This window comes from Thermobia domestica, chromosome 2 (assembly GCF_964235325.1).
Source record: "Thermobia domestica chromosome 2, izTheDome1.hap1.1, whole genome shotgun sequence".
Lineage (NCBI taxonomy): Eukaryota > Metazoa > Arthropoda > Insecta > Zygentoma > Lepismatidae > Thermobia > Thermobia domestica.
In genome coordinates, this window is record NC_137455.1 from 249,787,770 (window position 1) to 249,808,965 (window position 21,196).

Sequence of the window (21,196 nt, forward strand, 5' to 3'; positions counted from 1 at the left end):
CTGCTTGGCCCTGCGCTGACTCGGTTAGATAGCATTCGTACTTTCCAGAGGCCACCTAGCTCAACTTGGTTTGCGTTTTTTGCACTATAGGTTTTATACTATATATCCAGACCCCGTATTTGTACACAAATTGTAAAAGAACTAGTTTATCAACAATTGCTTTTGATGGTCCCCTTGAGAGATTTTATCTATGCTATGCGAGATATTTTCATGTCGGTCAACGCAAATCATTTAGGAAACAGTGACAAATTATAATTTTTCAACAATTATTTCGAGTGGTACACCTAAAGTAAACCTGCATGATCAGAAGATACCTCATCAGTCAAGGATCTTATAAGATCCTTGTCATCAGTTGTGTTTTCACTTTCTCTCACCTGATGTCGCTTAAATCGAAATCTTACGAATTTTCCAAGGATGTTATAAATCCTGTATTTTATAAGATCCTTGGAATTTTCTTTCCGAAATAGAGCGTGCTTTAAACAAGAGAAATCTCATAGAATCGTTCAGAACACAGGAAATGACATGGCATCTGATGCCATACACGTTCAGATTTTGACTCTAGGACAAATCGTAAGAGATTCCCTAGGATCTATCCTATGGCGTATAGGGGCCTTAGAGTGTCTTTCAAAGGCAAATAGACTGCGATTAATAAGAAACTTAAAACATATTTAATGTAAGTATAATGAATACAAGAACCTTGTTTTAATCGAGGCCACACACATGGCTCTGGAGAGGATACTGAGGTCAGAGTCATTGAATAACTTTAAAAATAATAGCTGAGTTTGGGCTTTTCGAGTTTCTGTTTTCCTTCTTATGCAACGTCGAGATTACAAAGGGGAGAAACTACTATTAACGTGGGTTCCGAACCACGACCAGGGTTTGAATCAGGCACAGCCGGGGGTCCACAAGCTGTTCCTAACCACACTATCTCACCTTCAAGAGAGCTGGGTTACAGTAGCTCTTCACTGGGTCGAACAGCAGCTGCTATTTTGAGGTAACATGTTTAGTAAGTTTCGGGAGTTGCGACATGTACTAGAGTAGACAGGTATCTCTAGTCTCTACAGTGAACCAGAATGAAATTCTAATGGGAAAAAGAAATATAAATGTTTTAACTTAAAGACGTTTCACTGGTTTCAACACAAACAACTATCCCATGAGTCATTCCTAATATTTCAAGAAAACGAATGCCTTATTTTATTTTATTTTACGAAAGGCATTCTGATATACAATGCGAATGTTTGACTCTTACATTCACATATACGCCCTAGAGACTAACTACAGAAATGTACTTCTCATTCTTAATTGCTAATGCTTACAGGGTTACCCAGTACCAAACTTCTGGAACTTCCTTAACTAAATAAACTTCAAATTCGAGCAAATTTGACTGGATTTTTGAACTCTCGCTCCTAAACCCTTGTAATGATGCAATCAGCAAGATTGGGTACACCGTGAGAATATATATAATATATATATATACACCCGGGAGCAGGAAAATTCGGTGTAGGAAATCTCGATGTAGGAAAACTTGGTGTACGGGTGTGGGGAATGGTAGGTGTAAAGAAAGATTTGTTGTAGTAGACCGTAGAATCCATTAGAAACTTAAGTTTGAAGATAAAGGAGCGTATTAGTTTTAAGTTCAAACTTTGTGTAGAACATACTTTTACTGTCTACTATAAGGAATTTTAAAAAATGTGATAATGAAATAATCTGAATTCTAGATTTCGACGGATTTCAACATTTCATGTGTCTTACATGACGAGAAATTTGTTTTTTGTTCGTTCGTGTGATTTAGCGAAGCGACCATCGCTACCAATCGACATTTAATTTAAAACTTAAGTTTTTACGTGCTTTAGAGGGTCTCCCCTAGAATTTTCTACTTCCAAACATAAATTAGGTTACTGGACGGGTAAAGTTGAAAACTGCAGATTTTTCAAAAATGTTCTAATGATTTTATGTCTATTTTATAAATAAATATTTAAATCTAAAGTCTTCAAAAACGACATAGTTTATTTATGTTACTCAAAGGTTACAATAAATGCCTCAACTAAAGTATCTACGCCTGATTGGAGGAGAAGTCAATAAGGAGTCCATAGGGTTGCAGTACTTGTTTACTTTAACTTAAAGCAAACAAACTGAAGTATCTGATTGGAGGAGAAGTCAACTATTTATATATACAACTATTATATCATAAAACCATCCTGCTTTAAATTGCTCGTTCCACTAAGACTTTTTTGATCAATATATTTTTGTATCTTACATATGTATATACAGAGTGATTCTTTTAAAACTCACGGATTTCATTTGGCTCTAAAATTTCTAACTGAAGTCCGATTTTCATGCGGTTTGTTGCAAATGATCAAGGAAGGACGGGAGATTTATGGGGCTATGTTTACTGCTTTAAATTCATCCGGGATAATATCGAACAGGCTGCAAGAAAAACAGCAAATATTCGCCAGTATACCTTACAGTTTGAATGAGATATTGGATATTTGAAGCGAAATTGAAGAATACAAATTAAGTGTTAGTGAGAATACAAATTAAGTGTTAGTGGTAACATCATAAATTACATGTTGAATACCTATAGCCGGTTTCTCGCTACAAATGACAGAGAGATTTCTTGGGCGACTTAAAGACATCTTTCACAACATCCGTCAGCGGGGTCCGATGCTTCCCTGTCTCACTCAGAAGCGATCCTGTTTCTTGCAACTTATTCACTAACGACCATATTATGTTACTGTCTGGGACAGAACGTGAGGCAAAGTTGCGTGTAAATGCCCTTTGCGTAGCAACAACAGATTGCGTTCTCCAAAAACTTTTTAACGATAAAATCACGTTGTTCCAAAGAGTACATTATTGTAACTATCCTAATTATATTGATACAGTAGCACAACACAATTCTCAATACAACGGCCCAGTTTCCTGTTTCTTATTGACCTTCGCAAGGTTGCCATCTAATGAAGAAACTCAAATCTCCACACCGCACCTCACTTAATTCCAATTGTAAGGTACACTGGCGAATATTTGCTGTTTTTCTAGAGGCGTGGCCGATATTACCCAAATGAATTTAAACCAGTAAACATAGTTCCATAAATCTCCCATCCTTCCTTGCCACAAACCGCATGAAAATCGGACTTTAGTTAGAAATTCTAGACTCAAATGAAATCCATGAGTTTAAAAAAATTACCCTGTGTATGTTCTACGATGTACTATATGAAAGGTGTTTTTAGTTGTTTCTATAACTATTCTCTGAACTTATAGTTGTAATTGTATTATTTGTGAATAAAAGTGTCAGCTTCATTCTGTGATGAAAAGTAATTTATAGTAATACCCCGCAAAAGACGTGCAAGAGGTATTGGACTCAAGGCAAAAAAATAAATTTGCTTTTCTTGAAATAGGTAATAACATTTTATTTGTTACATTTTATGGTTTTCGTTTTCACAATATGAAGTGTCCTAAGTTATCGTAAGCGGTAATATTCAGTATGTATTACACCGAATTTACCTTACACCTGAATTTCCCCACACCGAGTTTTTCGTACACCGAATTTTCCTACACGGAGTTTTCTTACACCGAATTTTCCTAGATCCATATATACCCACTTCTTACCTTTATTCTCTCATCCGGAGGTCTTCCCTGTTGTTCTGGAAGTTGTTTATTCAGCCTTTTTATCTCTTCTTCTTTATTCTTCACTTCTAATTCTAAACTTTCAACGCGAGATCTTAACGTCTGAAGCTCTTTGCGGAGTTCTGCGGCAGCGTCTTGACTTCCTGAAATTATAATATTTATTTTCCCACTATATACTGCACTATAACTATTCATTACTGATACCTAATGTTCTATACTTGATTCACAGACGTAAGTTCACATAATCCTTAAAAATGTCCGCAGTGACGTAATTTGTTTCAAACTTCTGATATCCTATTTATCATGTCGTGTAAAAAGTATTGAGCCTTCGGAGGTCGAAATTGGGAATACATTTATTGTTATTTCAAAATAACACTATGAAATCACATATGCACCATTTTGTTCGATGACCTGCCACTTTTTCCGGTAATATCGTAATTCCGTCGCTACAGAATCTCTGTGGTTTCTTTAAAAAAAACCTCTCACGTGGTTTTCAAAACTGTCTTTTGAAACTAAGTCAAGGGATTCTGCAGTAACCGAGACAAATCATAGTGTGGCGTTGCCAGGTCTGGGTCATACGGTGCATGAATTAAAATCTTAGCCAAGTTCCTTACTTTCTGACGGGTTGTTAAATTTGTACTCGGTCTCAAGTTGTCAGTGTTTTATAGCCTACGACATCCTTTCTATTGACCAATTTCGGTTATTTATGTCGAATTGCTAGGCGCACTAGCGCTAATTGTGGACAGTAACGTCTGAGCCCATCATTTCGCCCGGCAGGAGCAGCTCGTGATGCACGATTTCCTTCCAATCTCAACAAACGGATAGCATAACCTTCCTGGGCGTTAGTATGGACTGCCATAGACTGTTGAGCTCCTCATCGCTTCGAACATTATTTTTTTCACACACTGTTCCACGTTTATCCACTTTATCCAGTGTTGTCCATTTTTGATTATTCATGATCAACCGCTTCGACATCTTTACATTTTGGTAGAAATTCACAGATAGAAAATCGATAAAGTAAATATTTTTGAGTAGGATTATGAAGCATCCAAACGTCGAGCTGTTTTTTATACACAGCTCTCTCCAAATGGTTTAACACTATTTAGTAATAGGGGCTACTGGCGATGTCATGACTGCCTGCGTAACAGTCTTGCTCAGCTTTTGCCAATATAACGTCCACCTTTGCTGTGATTAGTCGCCCATAGAAGCACCTTAGGCACCACGATTTCCAGAACGAAAGCGACTAAAGTGTATTTAGCTGTTGCTTTTGATAATGTATCTTGCCACAAAAACACGCATTTTTTTTTTCAAGGGCCTGGGCAACATTTGCGCTTTATCGAAATAAAATTGTAAAATGTAGAATAGTTTACCGGAAAGTTCATTCATCTTCACAGCTAGGTTTGATAATGAGAATTCCAACCCTTTCTACACTTCTACTACCTTCAACTATCAGCTGTTAAATGACGCTAAGCCTGATCCGCTGCGACACATCTCTTGACACTTGGGACAATAATGCCATCTTCTGCGCAAAAGACTCAATACTTTTTAGACTAGCAGATATTTCTAATACATTTAATTACTTCTTTGGCTTCTTTTCATACTTGCATTTCTGATTTCGCAGGTACTTTGCAGCTATTTCGTATCTATCTATCTATCTATCTATATATATACATATATATATATAGAAAGTATAGTCCAACCTGAGAGCACAAATATTTCCTTTTGCAGTTATAGGCTGCCAAAAACATGAAAAATATGAATTTTAAAGGACCATAGATCCAAAACTACGGGACCTACCGTAGTCGGGTCAAGACTTCACTTAGGAATTAATATGTGCGCTATCCAAAAATACATGTTTCAGAATCATAAGGTACACACGAAGCAATTTTTATAGAGGCAGTTTGGCTACGGGCATATAATTTTTAAGAACTTTTCAACCACCTCTATAAAAATTGTTGCCGAAGTACCACAGGATTCTGAAAGACGGATATTTGGATATGGCACGTACTAGTTCCTAACCGAAGTCATGACCCGACAACGGTAGGTCCCATAGTATTGAGGTTATGCACCTTTAAAGATAATTTTTTCATGTTTTCGGCAGCCTATAACTCCGAAAGGGAGCATTTGTGCACCCAGGTTGGTCTACACTTTTTGTCTTGTGTCAGGAATCATATTTCAAACGTTGTCAGTGTTGTTTTGAAACACACTATATATATATATATATAGGGAAATAGGGGATGGACAAAAAAAATCTAAAAAGTTTGCGAAAGTGTGAAAATCATACCTACTATGGGGTGGGGCCTCCTTTTGTGTCCAAAACAGCTTAGATCCGACGTAGAATGGACGTATACAGCTCCTGAATCGTGGTGTGTGGAATTTTGTACCATTGTTCCTCCAAAACATGTTCCAGTTCCTTAAGGGATGCTGGTGGAGGGTAATGAGGCCGAACACGCCTTTCTAAATCAGACCACAATGGCACAATGATGTTGAGATCTGGTGATTCTGGCACCCAGGGGAGGTGTGATAGTTCCTGGTCATGCTCCTCAAACCATGATTTCACCGTTTTTGCAGCGTGACAGGGTGCCAAATCATCAGGGTAGATGCTATCATCATCAGGGAACAATATTTGGGCCATTCGTAGAACCTGGTCCCCCAAAATGGCCTCATATGTCTTAGCATTCATCATTCCATGCAGAGCTATGATGGGACCTGCGGAAAACCACGATATCACTGCCCATACTGTCACAGAACCACCTCTATGCTTTACAATTGGGAGTAGAGAGTCTGTATCATAGGTCTGCGACGTTGTTCTCCATACGTAAACACGACCGGTTGTTGGAAACAAAGTGAAGGTCGATTCATCGGACCACTGCGTGTTTCCACTGCTCATGATTCCATGCCTTGTGGTCCTTGCACCACTGGATACGCCTCTTCGCATTTACTGCTGTGACCAGGAGTTTAGCGATAGCGGTCCTGCCATTAATTTTCATTTTATGAAGTTCCTGTTGCACTGTTTTCGATGAAACCGGGTTCAGTAGGACGGAATTGAGTTCAGACGTACTTTTCATTGCAGTGGTCTTCTTTTTAGCTGCTACAATCCGTTTTAATGCCCTATGGTCCCTACCTGACAGGATTGTTTTTCGACCATTGTTGTGCTTTGCAGACGTCGTTTGCCCATGAATTGTGTATGCCCTCGTGACATTGGACACAGTGCCTTTCGATACCCCCACAATGTTCGTTACTGTTGCCACTGAAGCTCCAACCAGACGGGTACCAACGATCATGTCTCTTTGGAAGTTTGTCAGGTCGCCCATTTTACCGCACCCCTTTCACACCACGACACTCACAGGCGAACGGGTTAGTGCTGACGGAAGAGGAAGGTCCACATGACACGTTGAAAACAAAAAAAGAACGGCAACCGCAACACGCGTTGTACAGTGGAGGGCCAAACTTACGTGTGCTGTATGAAGTGTATTTATTATTTTTTTGTCCAGCCCCTGTATATATATATAACCATTTACAGAAGAAAAAACGTTTTAAAGAATTGGAGATTAGTTAAAAGTCAGCTGACTAATTTCCAATTCTTCCAAACACTTTTTTCTTCTCCTGTAAAGTTTTTGTTTAAGATACGAGGTAGCTGCAAAGTACCATCGATTTTATTCATTGTCGACCGATGATAGTCAACTGTTTTTTATACATACACAACTATGTTAAGTTTCTCGTTTAACATATATATATATATATATATATATAGATAGATAGATAGATAGATAGATAGATGTACGTACGCGTATGATTTTCAACTAATACACAGCCTATATTATACTCAAACATACGAGATAATGAACTAATAACACACTATTTTTTAAAAAAAATTAGACGACAGAAATTACTAATGTCAATTAAACATACAATTTTTATACTAAAATCAATAAATATTTGTATTTGAATAAAAAAACTGCTTTACTGATACCAGAGTTGGCTAGTTTAAACCATGGTTTAAACAAACAAACAAAACAAAAAAAGCTTTAAATCGTGTGAACTTCATGGTGACGTTCCCCATATCAAACCATCTGTATTAGTTTTATCTCCTTTTGACCTTTTAATCAAGGCGTCCCATGTTCAATTCTCGGTCGAACCACAACTCTTCTTTCAATTATAAACCAAGTAGCCATTCGGATGTCACTTCTCCTTAATAGCCTAGGTATTACATAAGGATGTAAGCCTAAACATACGAATCGAAACCAAATTGTATATTTCTGCTTGCCTGAATGCCTGTTTTATAAAGAAAGCAAGGTTGCTTAAATATATTGACAGAAATTGGCAAAATTTACCGACTGCCTACGTAGCTTTCAACATTGGCTTGGATGGTATTTTCAGTTTTAATTTAATTGAATGGTATTTATCTATCTATTAAAATGCTACAATAGCAGTTAGCAACACCTGAGCTCCAACCTATAACTTTGGCTTTAAAATCTTTCATTTATGGTTACATGTGATTTCACGTTTAACACAGACAGACATTTTACGTGTATATACTTTAAATAAGTTATTTAAATACATCTTTTTCATAAAGTAATGATTTAAAAATATTGCTCAAAGCCTTTGTATTTTAATAAGCCTTCTCCAAAATCAATGCAAATAAATCGTGCTGTCATCTTTGGAGTTCTTTTATACTATATGTTTGTGGACGTTTATATGTTTGTGGCCAATCCTTTCGACAATGAGATCTCGGAAACTATAGGCTCTAGAAAGATGACGTTTTCACTGATCGATTACAAATTTTGCGTAGATTGTCCAGTTTTAATTGAATATTTACAAAAACCTGGCAATTATTTCCTTATTACATTTTTACGGGTATACTGGAAGTGTTGAAATTAAAAATAAAAACCTAAAGCATCACATCCTACGCGTTATACATTCCAACACCATATAGTTGTATATTGGGGTTGTGTATGTCTCAGGCGTTTTTTCATGGCCAAATAATAATGAAAAAGGAAGGATAATCATTTCTCCAGTCTAAGATGAATCTTAATTTTTGAAGTGTTTTGCCCAATGAACACCATATATAACTGACATTATAATTAATTGTGCATATAATGTATCTGCTTACTACATATTGCATGCAAGAAGAAAGAATACACTTGTCATACATGAGTAAGAAACTTCAATCGGAAGTAGGCTCAAACCAGACGGTCAAATCTTACAAACGGTCCGAGATATTGAAAAAATAATCGAAAAAAATCTCCCCTTTATAGTATGATTTGCCGATTTTTATCACGACATCTTAAACTTTTGTAAAAGGACATGTACAGATGTTGTGAGGAATGGCAAGGAGATTCATGCTCATATGCGAATGATGCGCTGTGGAAAGAGCGCAGGTTGAGCTAGTATACTAAATTTGTAATTTAATACCCGAGTTTTAGCATACTCATTATGATACGTTGACCATAAAATTTTACATACCAAGCAACAACAGAATTTTTCCGTTATTGCTTAGAATTTAAAGTAATAACAGGATTTTCCCAATGGCTAAGGCGGGAGTTTCCCGATTTATATATAATTCTGTACAATAGTTTCATTTATGCAACTATTTATCTTTTGTTCTCTGAAATTACTCTTGACAGTTATTTTAACAAGTATGTAAAGATCAGTATAACGTGTCTTTATCAGGAGTCTGTCGTGAGTGAGTCGGCAGACTCATCGCATTTGTGGCCAATTAGTGCCGGTTTCGAGTCCAAATGGAGAACAAGTTGTCTCGGATGTAAGCCGAGAAGCGGTTTGGTATCCGCTTTAAGCTTATGTGACCCCTTCCAGCATAACCCCGTTGTTGCATAATAACACCAAGCTGAAACAAACCTATTTTTGCCCATATGTAATATACATACACGTATAAAGCAAATTATTTAAACAAACCAACCAACAAACAAACAAAAATGGTTTAAACAAAAAAAAAAAAAAAAAAAAAAACTGATCTTTCTGTTTTTTTCAGTAAAAACCATAGTTTTTGCCATCCCTGACTGATACTAAGGCCGTTTCCAAAAGTGCAAAATGCACAGTACATAGTATACACTTCTTCAAATTAACTTTTGATCCGCACTTCGTTCCAGCATCTCATGGTGGTAGAACATGAAACATTGATTTTAAAAAAAATCTCGCGTACTTAAAAAGGAAAAAGAAAAACTAATGCTCATTTTTTTCAGATGAATGACTTTCCGGTTATATTAAAAGTGTTCCTTCATGTATGCTAACCGATTCAGAAATTTTATTCGGTCGCCATACCTGCAGATGTTTGTAACTTCAGATCTTACTCGTAGATTAACAACAGTGAAACGTAACGGCAATGACTATATACATAATTTGTTATGCGCACAATAAACTCGTAACACCATAAAAAACAGTGAACTATTAGCGGTGTTCTATTTTATTAGGATGCTTGCACGAGGAAATATTTCTTAACCTACCGACAGAAGAGTAGCATTAGAGGTTAGGGCGCCAATAACACTGTTGCAGGAGCTATTTACAAACAGTGGACTTAATTGCTTAGTTTTTAAAAGTAAGTTAAGAAATTCATTGCAAGCAGAGCTAGGTAATGAGCAAGAGCGTTGGGGCACCGAAGGAAATGGGGAGCGGTATTTGCAGTAAATGTGACAAAACTACTTCGAGACATGCACTGTGTATGGGGTCTTACGAGTTCTTACTGTGTATGATTGGTTCTCTTAGGGTGAATTACACAATAATGACACCTACCGTAATTGTATTATTTCTACAGTATTGCTTTAATTATAGGCATACTAATTGGGCTATTTCTACCAAGTTGCGATAATAATTAAGTTACTTACAGGTTACTCATTCTTTGTAGATCTATAAATTTCACCTGTAGATCTTCGAAATAGTCTCTTATATTCTTAATCTCTGTTGGAAGTGAATACTTACAAGGATGACATGAAAATAAGCGGTGCATGTGAATAATATGAGGACCATATTTTGCAAAATGTACACAAAAAGCTACTACGTCATTATGAGGTATCGATGTATGGAGATCACATACATGGAGGATATGTAGCCCTAATTAAAGCAATATGGTCAAAATAACAAAAAGTACGATTACTATCCTGTACATTGTATACACACTTCAATACTTACATATACTATACAATGATATGCTGAGCCACAGCAAATGAAGCTCGCGACTACACTTTCGGCACCCTATACATCTCTTGATATACACCTGCCTTCTCTCGCTCATCTCTCGGCTACGGAAATTGTTACTCAGTTACGAAACAATTCCCTCATTTAATTATAACTATAATTAAAAACTGCTAATATAATAAGAATTTTATGAAAATTAAGAGACGGTTTTATGCAGTAGTGCTATTCAGCCGGTTCACACCGGTTGTTAAAATATTTCGAGTTCGCAGAACCGTTTGTTATACGCAGACATAAACACACACACACACGCAAGACCTAGCTAAGAGTGAGAGAAATAAGCCAAACAAATTTGTGAAAACACCTCTATTTTCCCGCTCGCTTGCATTGTTGTGAAATCAAGCAACTTTGAATTATTTCAATTTAATGGGCAGACAGAAATTTTAATACGAATTCCGGAATTTCGTCCGGAATACTGGGGCGTGTGAGTGTAATGATTGTGATACTTATACAATACCTATTACGTGTGCTACCTATTTGTTTTTGTACGATTCCGATATCTTCATCAGTTCCGAAGATATGTGTCTTCGAAGTAATATGTACGGAGTATTGATCTTTCTTTCGATATCTCGAACGATTGCTTGTCATGACACATACTGTCATTCCTCAAAACATGGCCCTTTCCTGTTTGGACTCCCTACACACACACACACACACACACACACACACATATATATATATATATATATATATATATATATATATATATATATATATATATATATATATATATATATATATATATATATATATATGTATATATATATATACACGAGGCGTATACCAAAAGTAAGGGCCGTCTGATGATTAAAAAGAAAAAAACAGACGCTCGTGCGAAACGGAATTTATTTTGCCAGAACAGGTGCCTACGGAGCTACTTCACTTTTCCACATAATCACCATGCCGTTCCAAACACTTTTCGTAACGCTGCACCATCTTCCGTAAACCCTCTGAATAGAAGTTTGCCACCTGGGATTGGAACCAGTTGGCAACAGCAGTCTTGAGATCCTCATCGTTTTCAAACCGTTGTCCACTAAACCATCGTTTCAAACCCAAGAAGAGGAAGTAATCGTTAGAGGCAAGGTCGGAACTGTATGGAGAGTGGTAAAACAGGTTCTAACGAAAATTTTCAATCTTTTCGACGACGGCAGCGGTATGAGGACGCGCCTTGTCGTGAACAAGGATGATTCCGGACAACAGTTTCCCGCGGCGTCGATTTTGAATCACACGTCACATTTTTGGTGAGTGTGTCGCAGTACATGTCAGCTGTAGCTGTTGTGCCACGTTCCAAGTAATCAACCAATAGGACGCCCTTGTCGTTCCAAAAGACGGTAGCCATCAGTTTGCGACTTGAGTGCGGCGATTGCTTAAACCTTTTTGGTTTGGGGGAACCTGAATGGTGCCACTGCATGGACTTTCGTTTAATCGGTGTACGAGATCCACGACTCATCGCCCGTCAGAATGTGGGAAAACAAATCATCTCCCTGTTGTCGATAGTGATCCAAAAATTATTGGGCACTGCACAATCGTCGCTCTTTGTTTGTGTTGGTCCGTTAGCATTTTCGACACCCACCTTGCACTCAACTTATGATATCCAAGCGTTTCTGTGATAACCCTGTAGATGGTGGTTCGTGCAACGTGAGAAAAGTCATTAGCCAGAGCACTGATCGTCAATTGCCAATCACTTCGCAATTTTTGGTTCACTTGCTCCACGATATCATCCGACTGAACACTAGGCCTGCCACTTCGGTCTTCATCGTGCAAGTTGGTGCGACCATTTTGGAACTCCGGACATCATTTGCGAACCTTTTCTGGATTCATTATGTAGGTTCATACACTAGGCAAATTTCTGATGGTTATCAGCAACAGAAGTTCCTTTTGCAAGCAAAAATCGTATCACACGGTGCACTTCTCAACTAGCGGAAGAAACAATTCTCGCGGCCATTGCGATCTGCCTTCCACGGCTGCCAAACTCCTACTGACTCAAGACAACCACTGCAGTGGCTTTGTCAATACTCCGTCGCTGGCGCTGCATACGTGAAATTGTGTTCCGGCTTACCCCCACATTTCACTATACGTTGACGGCCCTTACTTTTGGAATATGCCTCATATACATACATATATATATATATATATATATATATATATATATATCGAGAGAGAGAGAGAGAGAACCAGTTGTTAAAAATTAGAATAGCATTACTGGTTTTATGACAGAAAAAGGTATGTATGTTGTGTAATGGCCCTCATTTTTCAACTACACGCAATTATTTGTTCATAATTCTTTCATAGTGTGTGCAATAATTTGATCATATGAACTAAGAGGAATTTGTGAAAACTTCGATATGCCTATTTTTGACCTGTATTTTACTTCTAATCAGCTGTAAAAAATTAAAACTGTACAGTACTTAACATATTATGGTCTCTCACACAGATCGAGTGCATGGAAATATGGTAGCTTTGAAAGGAATTCGTTTGCTTAGAATCAAAATTAGGAAATTAAGCCTAATTTACGAGTTAACATTTGTAGCTGAGCTATATAGTAATGAATAATATAGATATTTTTTATTCTACAGCACCGACAATCTAATGATCAGAATTAAGTTATATGAACCATGTAATATTTTAAGCCCAAATATCATTATAATAGTATTAAATATATTATTTGGTCTAGGAATTAATTCGTGCGGTTTTACAAAAGTTGGCGTAACTAGCTTATTGTCCCATAGTTTCGTTGATCCAAACATGCGTTGAAAACTACTGTCATTGAGCATCTTGTTTAGTATATGTCAGTTGCTTGAAGCGGAAACAACAACATTTTTTCTTCAACTGAAAATGGCGCATTTTGTGCCTGATAAAGTGTTTTTGCGGGGAGTTATTCTTCATTGCTTTAACATGAAGAAAAGTGCTACCGCAAGTCATCATATTTTAGTGGAAGTGTTTGGTGACCATGCTCTAGCTGAGCGAACGTGTCAGAAGTGGTTTGCACGGTTTAAAGGTGGTGATTTCAGCTTGGAAGACCAAAAGCAATTTGGACAGCCAAAAGAATTTGAAGATGAAGAATTGAGAGCATTGCTTGATCAGGATTCGTGTCAAACGCAGGACGAACTTGCAGAAGCATTTGGAGTTGAGAAAACAACAGTTTCCAAACGTCTCAAAGCCATAGGAATGATTCAAAAGATGTCTTATTGGGTTTCACATGAATTGAAAAGAAAGATGTTGAAAGAAGAAAAACCGTTTGCGAATTGCTGCTTCAAAGACAGAAAAGGAAGGGATTTTTGCATCGAATTGTAACTGGTGATGAGAAGTGGATTCATTACGAGAATCCTAAACGAAAAAGGCCTGGGTGAAGCAAGGTGAACCAGGTCCTTCACAACCGAAACGAGATATTCATTGTGCAAAGGTTATGCTGTATATATGGTGGGATTTGAAACGTGTGGTGTACTATGAACTTCTGAAACTTGGTGAAACTATTAATGGACACCGCTATCGACAACAATTAATGCGTTTGAAGCAAGCTCTGGCCTGAAAACGACCAGAATGGAATAACAGGCATAATAAACTTATTTATCAAGATGATAACGCTCGACCACATGTCGCAAAACCGGTCAAAACCTATTTGGAAAATGTCGGATGGAAAGTGTTACTCCACCCGCGATATTCACCAGACACTGCTCCGTCTGACTACTACTTGATCGATTGCATGAATAACGATTTGATTGGACAGCGGTTCACTTCTTCAGAAAATATCGAAAAATGGATCTTTGATTAGATTGCGTCAAAAGATGAGGAATTCTTTCGACACGGAATCCGTAAATTGCCTGAAAGATGGGAGAAAGTAGTGGTTAGCGATGGACAATATTTTTGTTAACGTATTCATTTACTTTGTTTTTGAAATAAAGCTTCAATTTTTATTAAAAACCGCACGAATTAATTCCTAGACCAAATATTTGCTTACTTTTTCTATACTCATTTAGATTTCATTATCTATTCAGAAAACATAAATACGTTTCAGTTTTTTTTTTTTTGTGAGTAATTTGATATTCCACTTACAGATATTTTATATTTATCAAGGAAATTATTGTGACTTCAGCTCTCAAAAATATTCATCTTAACAAAAGTATTAAAAATATACTTTTTAAAATTTTATTTAAAAGTCATTTTGACAGCATTGTTGTTCCTACTACAAAGAAATCGATATCTTAAGTACACAATACATGTGTATTAAAGGTAGTACACATCTTCGCACACTACGCACTAGTGCATTTGTGAACTTGGACCTTCTGACGCACACGACAAGAGTCAGTTTCGGTAATAAACATATGTCGAATGCGGACTTGTATCTTTTGACAAATCAATCAAATATCAGACCTTTTTTTTTGGCCGCTATCACCGCAACCAAAAAACGAAATTTGGGTTTTACGAGAAAATAATAATAATAATAATTTTGAGTCCAAATATTTATTTTGTTTTGTTTTACTTGCAATGATTTTCACTCAAATACATTATTAAGAAAGTATAAATATCTAAGAATTATATTCTCAGATTCTACAATGCACAACAATACGAACTTCATTATGTTCAGAAGAAAACTGCAATGTTCAAATTATTAAGGGAATTACTTCAAAACAAATGGCATCCACGGGCAACACAGCGCCATTCTTCAGGTCAAAATAAAGCGAAAATGCTATATAATGGTATACCCTCTGGAGGCTCCTTCAGCTGCTATGGGAAATCAAAAGTTTCACTATGTGACAACGTTGCACATTAAATTTGTAGCCATCAGCATTGCTCTACGAATCCATTAAGCAGTTACATTGATTGTTACGCTAATACGAGGTGCAGTGATAACGTCTATTGACTTTAACTGTCATTTGGAAAGAATCAATGTAACTATTTGATAGACTGGGAGTTATACTCTATGATTATCTGCGACGTTGCCACATAGTACAATTCGCGTCTCCAGACGAAGACCCAAAAGATATACAATTTTATATATATTTTTTGCTTTTACTTATAGAATAGTGTTCTGTAGTCCGTGGGCACCATTTTTAGAACACTCGATATGATGCAGGATATTATCAAGGGAGGGGCTAAACCATACTTTGCTGCTTTATCCAGTGTAAAGAGAGTATGATTGAATCCCATTTTATCCAGTGTATACCTGAGCGTCGGGGGGGGGGGGGGGCTATAGCCCTCCCATTGGGTCCGCGCATATTTAATATATATTATATATATACATACAGATGGTGATCAGAAAAATGGAAACACCTGTAGTTGGCAACACGTCAGATGTATGGGTTAGCAGTGGTGTCGTGGCGCCCACAGCGCCGAACCGCTGGTGGTGGTGTGTTAGGTCGGTCTCCATACTACGTCAGGCGCAGTGGAATAGCAATGTCCAGTGGCTGCAGCAGACGGAGGTAGTGTAAAATGGGAGACCTCTCCGATTTTCAAAGAGGGCAAATTGTTGGTACGCGGTTATGTGGAGTGAGTGTGACGGCAGTGGCTACTGTGTTAGGTGTGTCGCGTGGGACAGTGTCGAAGGTGATGACGGCCTACACAACACACGGGAAAACCACATCGGGGAAGCGGAACAGTGGGCGCAAGAAAATCATGAGTGACAGGTCACGCCGGGTATTAAAGCGCATTGTCATGCAGAACCGTCGTGCCACTGCGGAGCACGTGACGGAGAAACTCAATCAGCAACTCCCTCGTCCCTGCTTCGACAATCACAGTCCGCCGCGAATTACATGACATGAACTTACGGGGTCGTGTTGCACGGGCCAAACCGCTCATCATGGACCATAACGCTTTCGCACGCCGCAAATGGTGCCGCGACCATGCAACTTGGACCGTTGAGGACTGGAAACGTGTGATATGGTCAGATGAGTCATCCTTCACCCTATTCCCAACCACGGGCCGTGTTTATGTGTGGAGATCGCCCAAAGAAGCTTATGATCTGCAGTGTCTCCGACCAAGTGTGAAACATGGCGGCGGCTCGGTGATGCTGTGGGCCGCCATATCATGGTTTTCATTGGATCCTGTGGTCACACTTAGCGGACGAATCACTGCCAACGATTATGTCGCAATTTTAGGAGACCACTTGCATCCTATGGTCCGGATGTTGTTCCCGGACAATGACGCCATCTTCCAGGATGATAATGCACCCATTCACACAGCTGGCGTTGTTCCAGCGTGGTTTGAGGAACATCGGCATGAAGTTCAACACCTCCCCTGGCCCGCCCAATCCCTAGATCTCAACATGATTGAACATCTGTGGTCCGTCTTGGAAACACGACTCCGGCGACGATTTCCACCTCCTCTCACAGAACTGGCCGATGCCCTGCACGAGGAATGGTGTAAAATTCCACTTGCTACCATTCACGACCTCTATGCCTCCATCCCACGTCGCATCAAGGCTGTTCTGAAGGCGAAAGGTGGCCCGACACCATATTAATCTAGTAAGTTGCAATTTCGTTCAGGTGTTTCCATTTTTCTCATCACCATGTATATATATATATATATATATATATATATATATATATATATATATATATATATATATATATATGCATACATACATGAAAGCATATTTAAGAACACTTAATAGGAATGGATGATTCGGATTCAAAACCTGGTGCACAGGAAAAAATACTGGTAATGGTCTCAACATGGAGCTCAAGGGACATCCAGATCATGTTTTATGAAGTGTTCATAAACATAAAGTACTTATCTTAATATCACATTCAATCACCCTCACTCGCCACACAAGCAGTTATTTGAGCTGGTAGACGGTTGTACGCTTCTGGATGCTCAATGCATGATGTCTGGGATACAGCATTCCTCATTTAGTGTATATCTTATCGTAACTGGACGATGATCGTTACCATTGTCTGGCTGGCGGTCAGGTTCCGTTATATCGTGTTCCACACATGCTCCTTACGACTTTAACACTCAAATTTAGTAGGTCAAAACATAAGGCGTATACTGAACAGAGAACACACTGGGTTACCTTGGCGATGTGAGAACCACGTTATCTGCTGGAAGATCGGGTTTCTGTAAAGTTTCTAGATAAGGTTAGGGAAGAAAACTGACGACGTCATGGATGAATGACAGCAACTAGTTACATTCTGCTGGATGCAGACTGCAGACCCTGACACGTACATGGCCGTCATTGTGTCAGAGCCAAAAAAGCTACTCTCTTCAATGAATACCATCGCCGTCCATTCACCTCGACATTATCAAAGTCTCTCGGCGATGAGCAGATATTAGGGTTAATCATACGATAAGAGCGCAGGGACGTAAAATGACTTCATCAGTTGATTGTTTAGTGTTCGTTCGGTCGGTCGCTGTGGCTCTGATTGCACTGGCGGTTGTCGTCCTGTCAGTTAGGGGGCCAAGTTCATTTTTTTGAAGCTAGATCGCATAGAAAAAACATGAGGCTTTAGCAATATCTTTTTCGCCTGTTTCAAACTCTGGTAAGGGGTTTGTAAATGACACATTTAATTGTTTCATAGTATTGGCCTAGAAATACTCTTTCTGCTACGTTCGCTTGTTTTTCAATAAAATGGTATAAAAATAGTGTTCGATTTAGAACGTTTACAAAAACGGGTAACATTTGAGTACATTGTGGTCAAAAAATAAACTTACGTGAAATTAAGTGATTATGGTTTTGTCTTAAAAACAGAAGTTCACTTCGTGGTCTGTGTAATTCCAGTTTCCATTTGAACAGGTTTTCTATTTGCTCGGTCGTACGGACGTATTGAGAAAGTATTTTATCCTAGCATACTCCTTTTCAAACGAAAGTCGTAAAATAATAATCAAAGTGCTTGAGCTAGTGATATTTTGCAGTTAAATTTTGGGTAACTAAATAATAAAGAGTTAGTATTTAAATAATTCTAACCAGTGATACGAGGGCTGCACAGAAAGTTTCGGGAATCACGGACTGGGAACAAATGTAATCTGTTAGATTTTATTGTAGTTATAAACTGTCGTCTTTGTTCACTCTAAATGCAAAACCGTACGTAACTCGAAATTTTTGTCGCTGCAGGGCACCGGTTTGAAGTGAGGTGGTCTTGACCCAAAAGGGAACTAACGGCAGGGCACTTCCGTGCCATAATTTATTACGATTTTCGTCAAGGGTTAACACAGCAAGACTGTGTTCGTTGGACGATTGTTACTTTTCCTGATGAAGATCCATCCCAGACGACGCTGTTTCAGGAATTCAGACGTGGTTGGGTCAGCCTGAGTGGAGGATCATACAGGTCGTGCATCGACAGTCATTGTGCCCAGAAACACTGAAGCTGTAAGTGAATTAATTAACACTGCTCGACGTGTGACTTATCGCAAAATTCAGGTGACCTTAGGCATTGGCATGAGCCAAATATAAACAATATTACATGATCATTTAGGGGTGAAGAAACTTTGCGCTCGTTAGGTTCTATACAATTTAACTCAAGCACAAAAAGACGCTCGTGTAAAGTGTTGCAAAGCTATGACGAAATAGTTCGAGTCTGGATCCTGTAATTTGGTGTTTAACATCGTAACAGGTGACGAAACGTGAATTAATGCATACGAATCGGGAACAAAGCGACAATATGATGTGTGGATTTTCCGCGATGAACCTAAACCAACCAAATTTGTTCGTGCACGCAGTGACTCCAAACAAATGATTGCATCCATTTTTGATAAATCAGGTCATATTGCAACTGTCCCACTGGAGAATCGTAGAAGTCAATGCAGAATGGTACACAACCATATGTCTGTCAGAAGTACTGAAAAAATACTGAATATGATCAGTTCAACCCCCACTGTCGAATCATTCTGCATCACGGCAATGCCAGCTTACACACAGTAGCTCCCACATGTGATTTTCTGGACCAGGGCAATGTTTAAGTGATGACACATCCGGCTTATTCCCCTGATTTAGCCCCCAGTGATTTTCGTTTGTCCCCAACAATCAAGAACATGTTGCGTGGGAAGCGCTTTTGCACTCCAGAAGAAGCCATCGAGGCATACAAACTGGATATTTCACAGGTACCAACTTCGGAGTGATTTAACTGTTTCAAAAAGTGGTTCTATGGCATGAAATAATGCATTGCTGCACAGAGGGAGTACGTTGAAAAGCAATAAAAATTGCTGTACTTTGATGTTCTTGCGTTTCATCATTTTTCCGAAACTTTCAGTGTAACCTTCGTATTGCGCTGTTAATATTTAAGTCGCGAATTGTGATACACGTATAAATTGTACGAAGTTAAAGAGAATAAAAAAAATTAATAGTCTCACGGACTATGGTAAACTAATTTATTAAACTTTTGTCCGTAATTGTATTTTTAGTTAATTACTCTTCAGTTGACTTGTAAAGGATACTGAAAGGGAAACTTTGGATATTTCAAAACTAATTTTATGATTAATTGACGAAATCTTTATCTGTAAAAATGGCTTTGTAATTCTGTCTTTGAATTTGTTTCCATGTACCGAAGTCAATTACCTTACATAAATCATCGTTTAAGTTCATGCATTGGCAAACATGATAACAGAAGGATATTGTTGTAGGTACATGTACCTACTATTTCACCATGAGTACAGTAAGTGCATGACCTCAGCATTAGTCGAGGTAAAAAAGACCTAGATTACTTAAGTCATGGTATTGTGACGTTGACTACAGTAAGACGAGGAATTCGTATTCAATTTTGGATCAGACCTGAATATTTAAGTGATAGTTACGAATACTGAACTGTATCATCTACGGAATTTGATTTACAAACACATCTATGAGACTATAAATAAAAACAAGGTATGTACTCACTTCATATTTGTCAATACCTTGCCATGATATGTTACTTGGAACAACTCTACAGACACGAATAAATATAACTTACACGCATTAAAATCATTCTCCGAAACTAGATTATTTTCATTTCACCATAAAAAGAATATTCATGAATATTAGTGTAGAAATTATCGATGTCTAGTTTTCTAAGAAAAAGTTGGTTAGTGCTATAACTACGATACCTCTCGCAGACGTCCTCTGGTATGTTAATCATAGATAACTCATAGCATAACAACATGCTGGAGGCGTTAAACTTATCAAGAAAAACGTACCATTCGAGTTTACATAATATGTAATTTTTTTTTTCTCAATTGTCTTAACCTGGCATCGATTCCAATATCACTAGAATTGAAATAATGTATCTTAGGTTTAGTCGTCTCAAGTTCAATACAATTTATTAATGGCATGTCTTTTCGGAAAGTAATTCAAAAACGAACACAAACTATTGATGAACTAGGCTGTACGCTTGATTAGATACTTCAATGTGTAATACCGCCTAGGAAAAGGAAAGAGAAAAAATGAAATCTTTAG

The 21,196-nt window shown here is 38.0% G+C and overlaps 1 protein-coding gene across 8 annotated transcripts in view; it reads right to left on the reverse strand.

Moving 5' to 3' along the window:
- homer (protein) overlaps nt 1–21,196 on the reverse strand; it is a 444,718-nt gene that overhangs the window by 38,673 nt on the left and 384,849 nt on the right. For all 8 annotated transcript variants that reach the window (XM_081748567.1, XM_081748571.1, XM_081748572.1 and 5 more), the window contains one exon: nt 3,607–3,767. In XM_081748567.1, the coding sequence (XP_081604693.1) occupies nt 3,607–3,767 (161 nt within the window). The remainder of the gene's footprint in view (nt 1–3,606; nt 3,768–21,196) is intronic.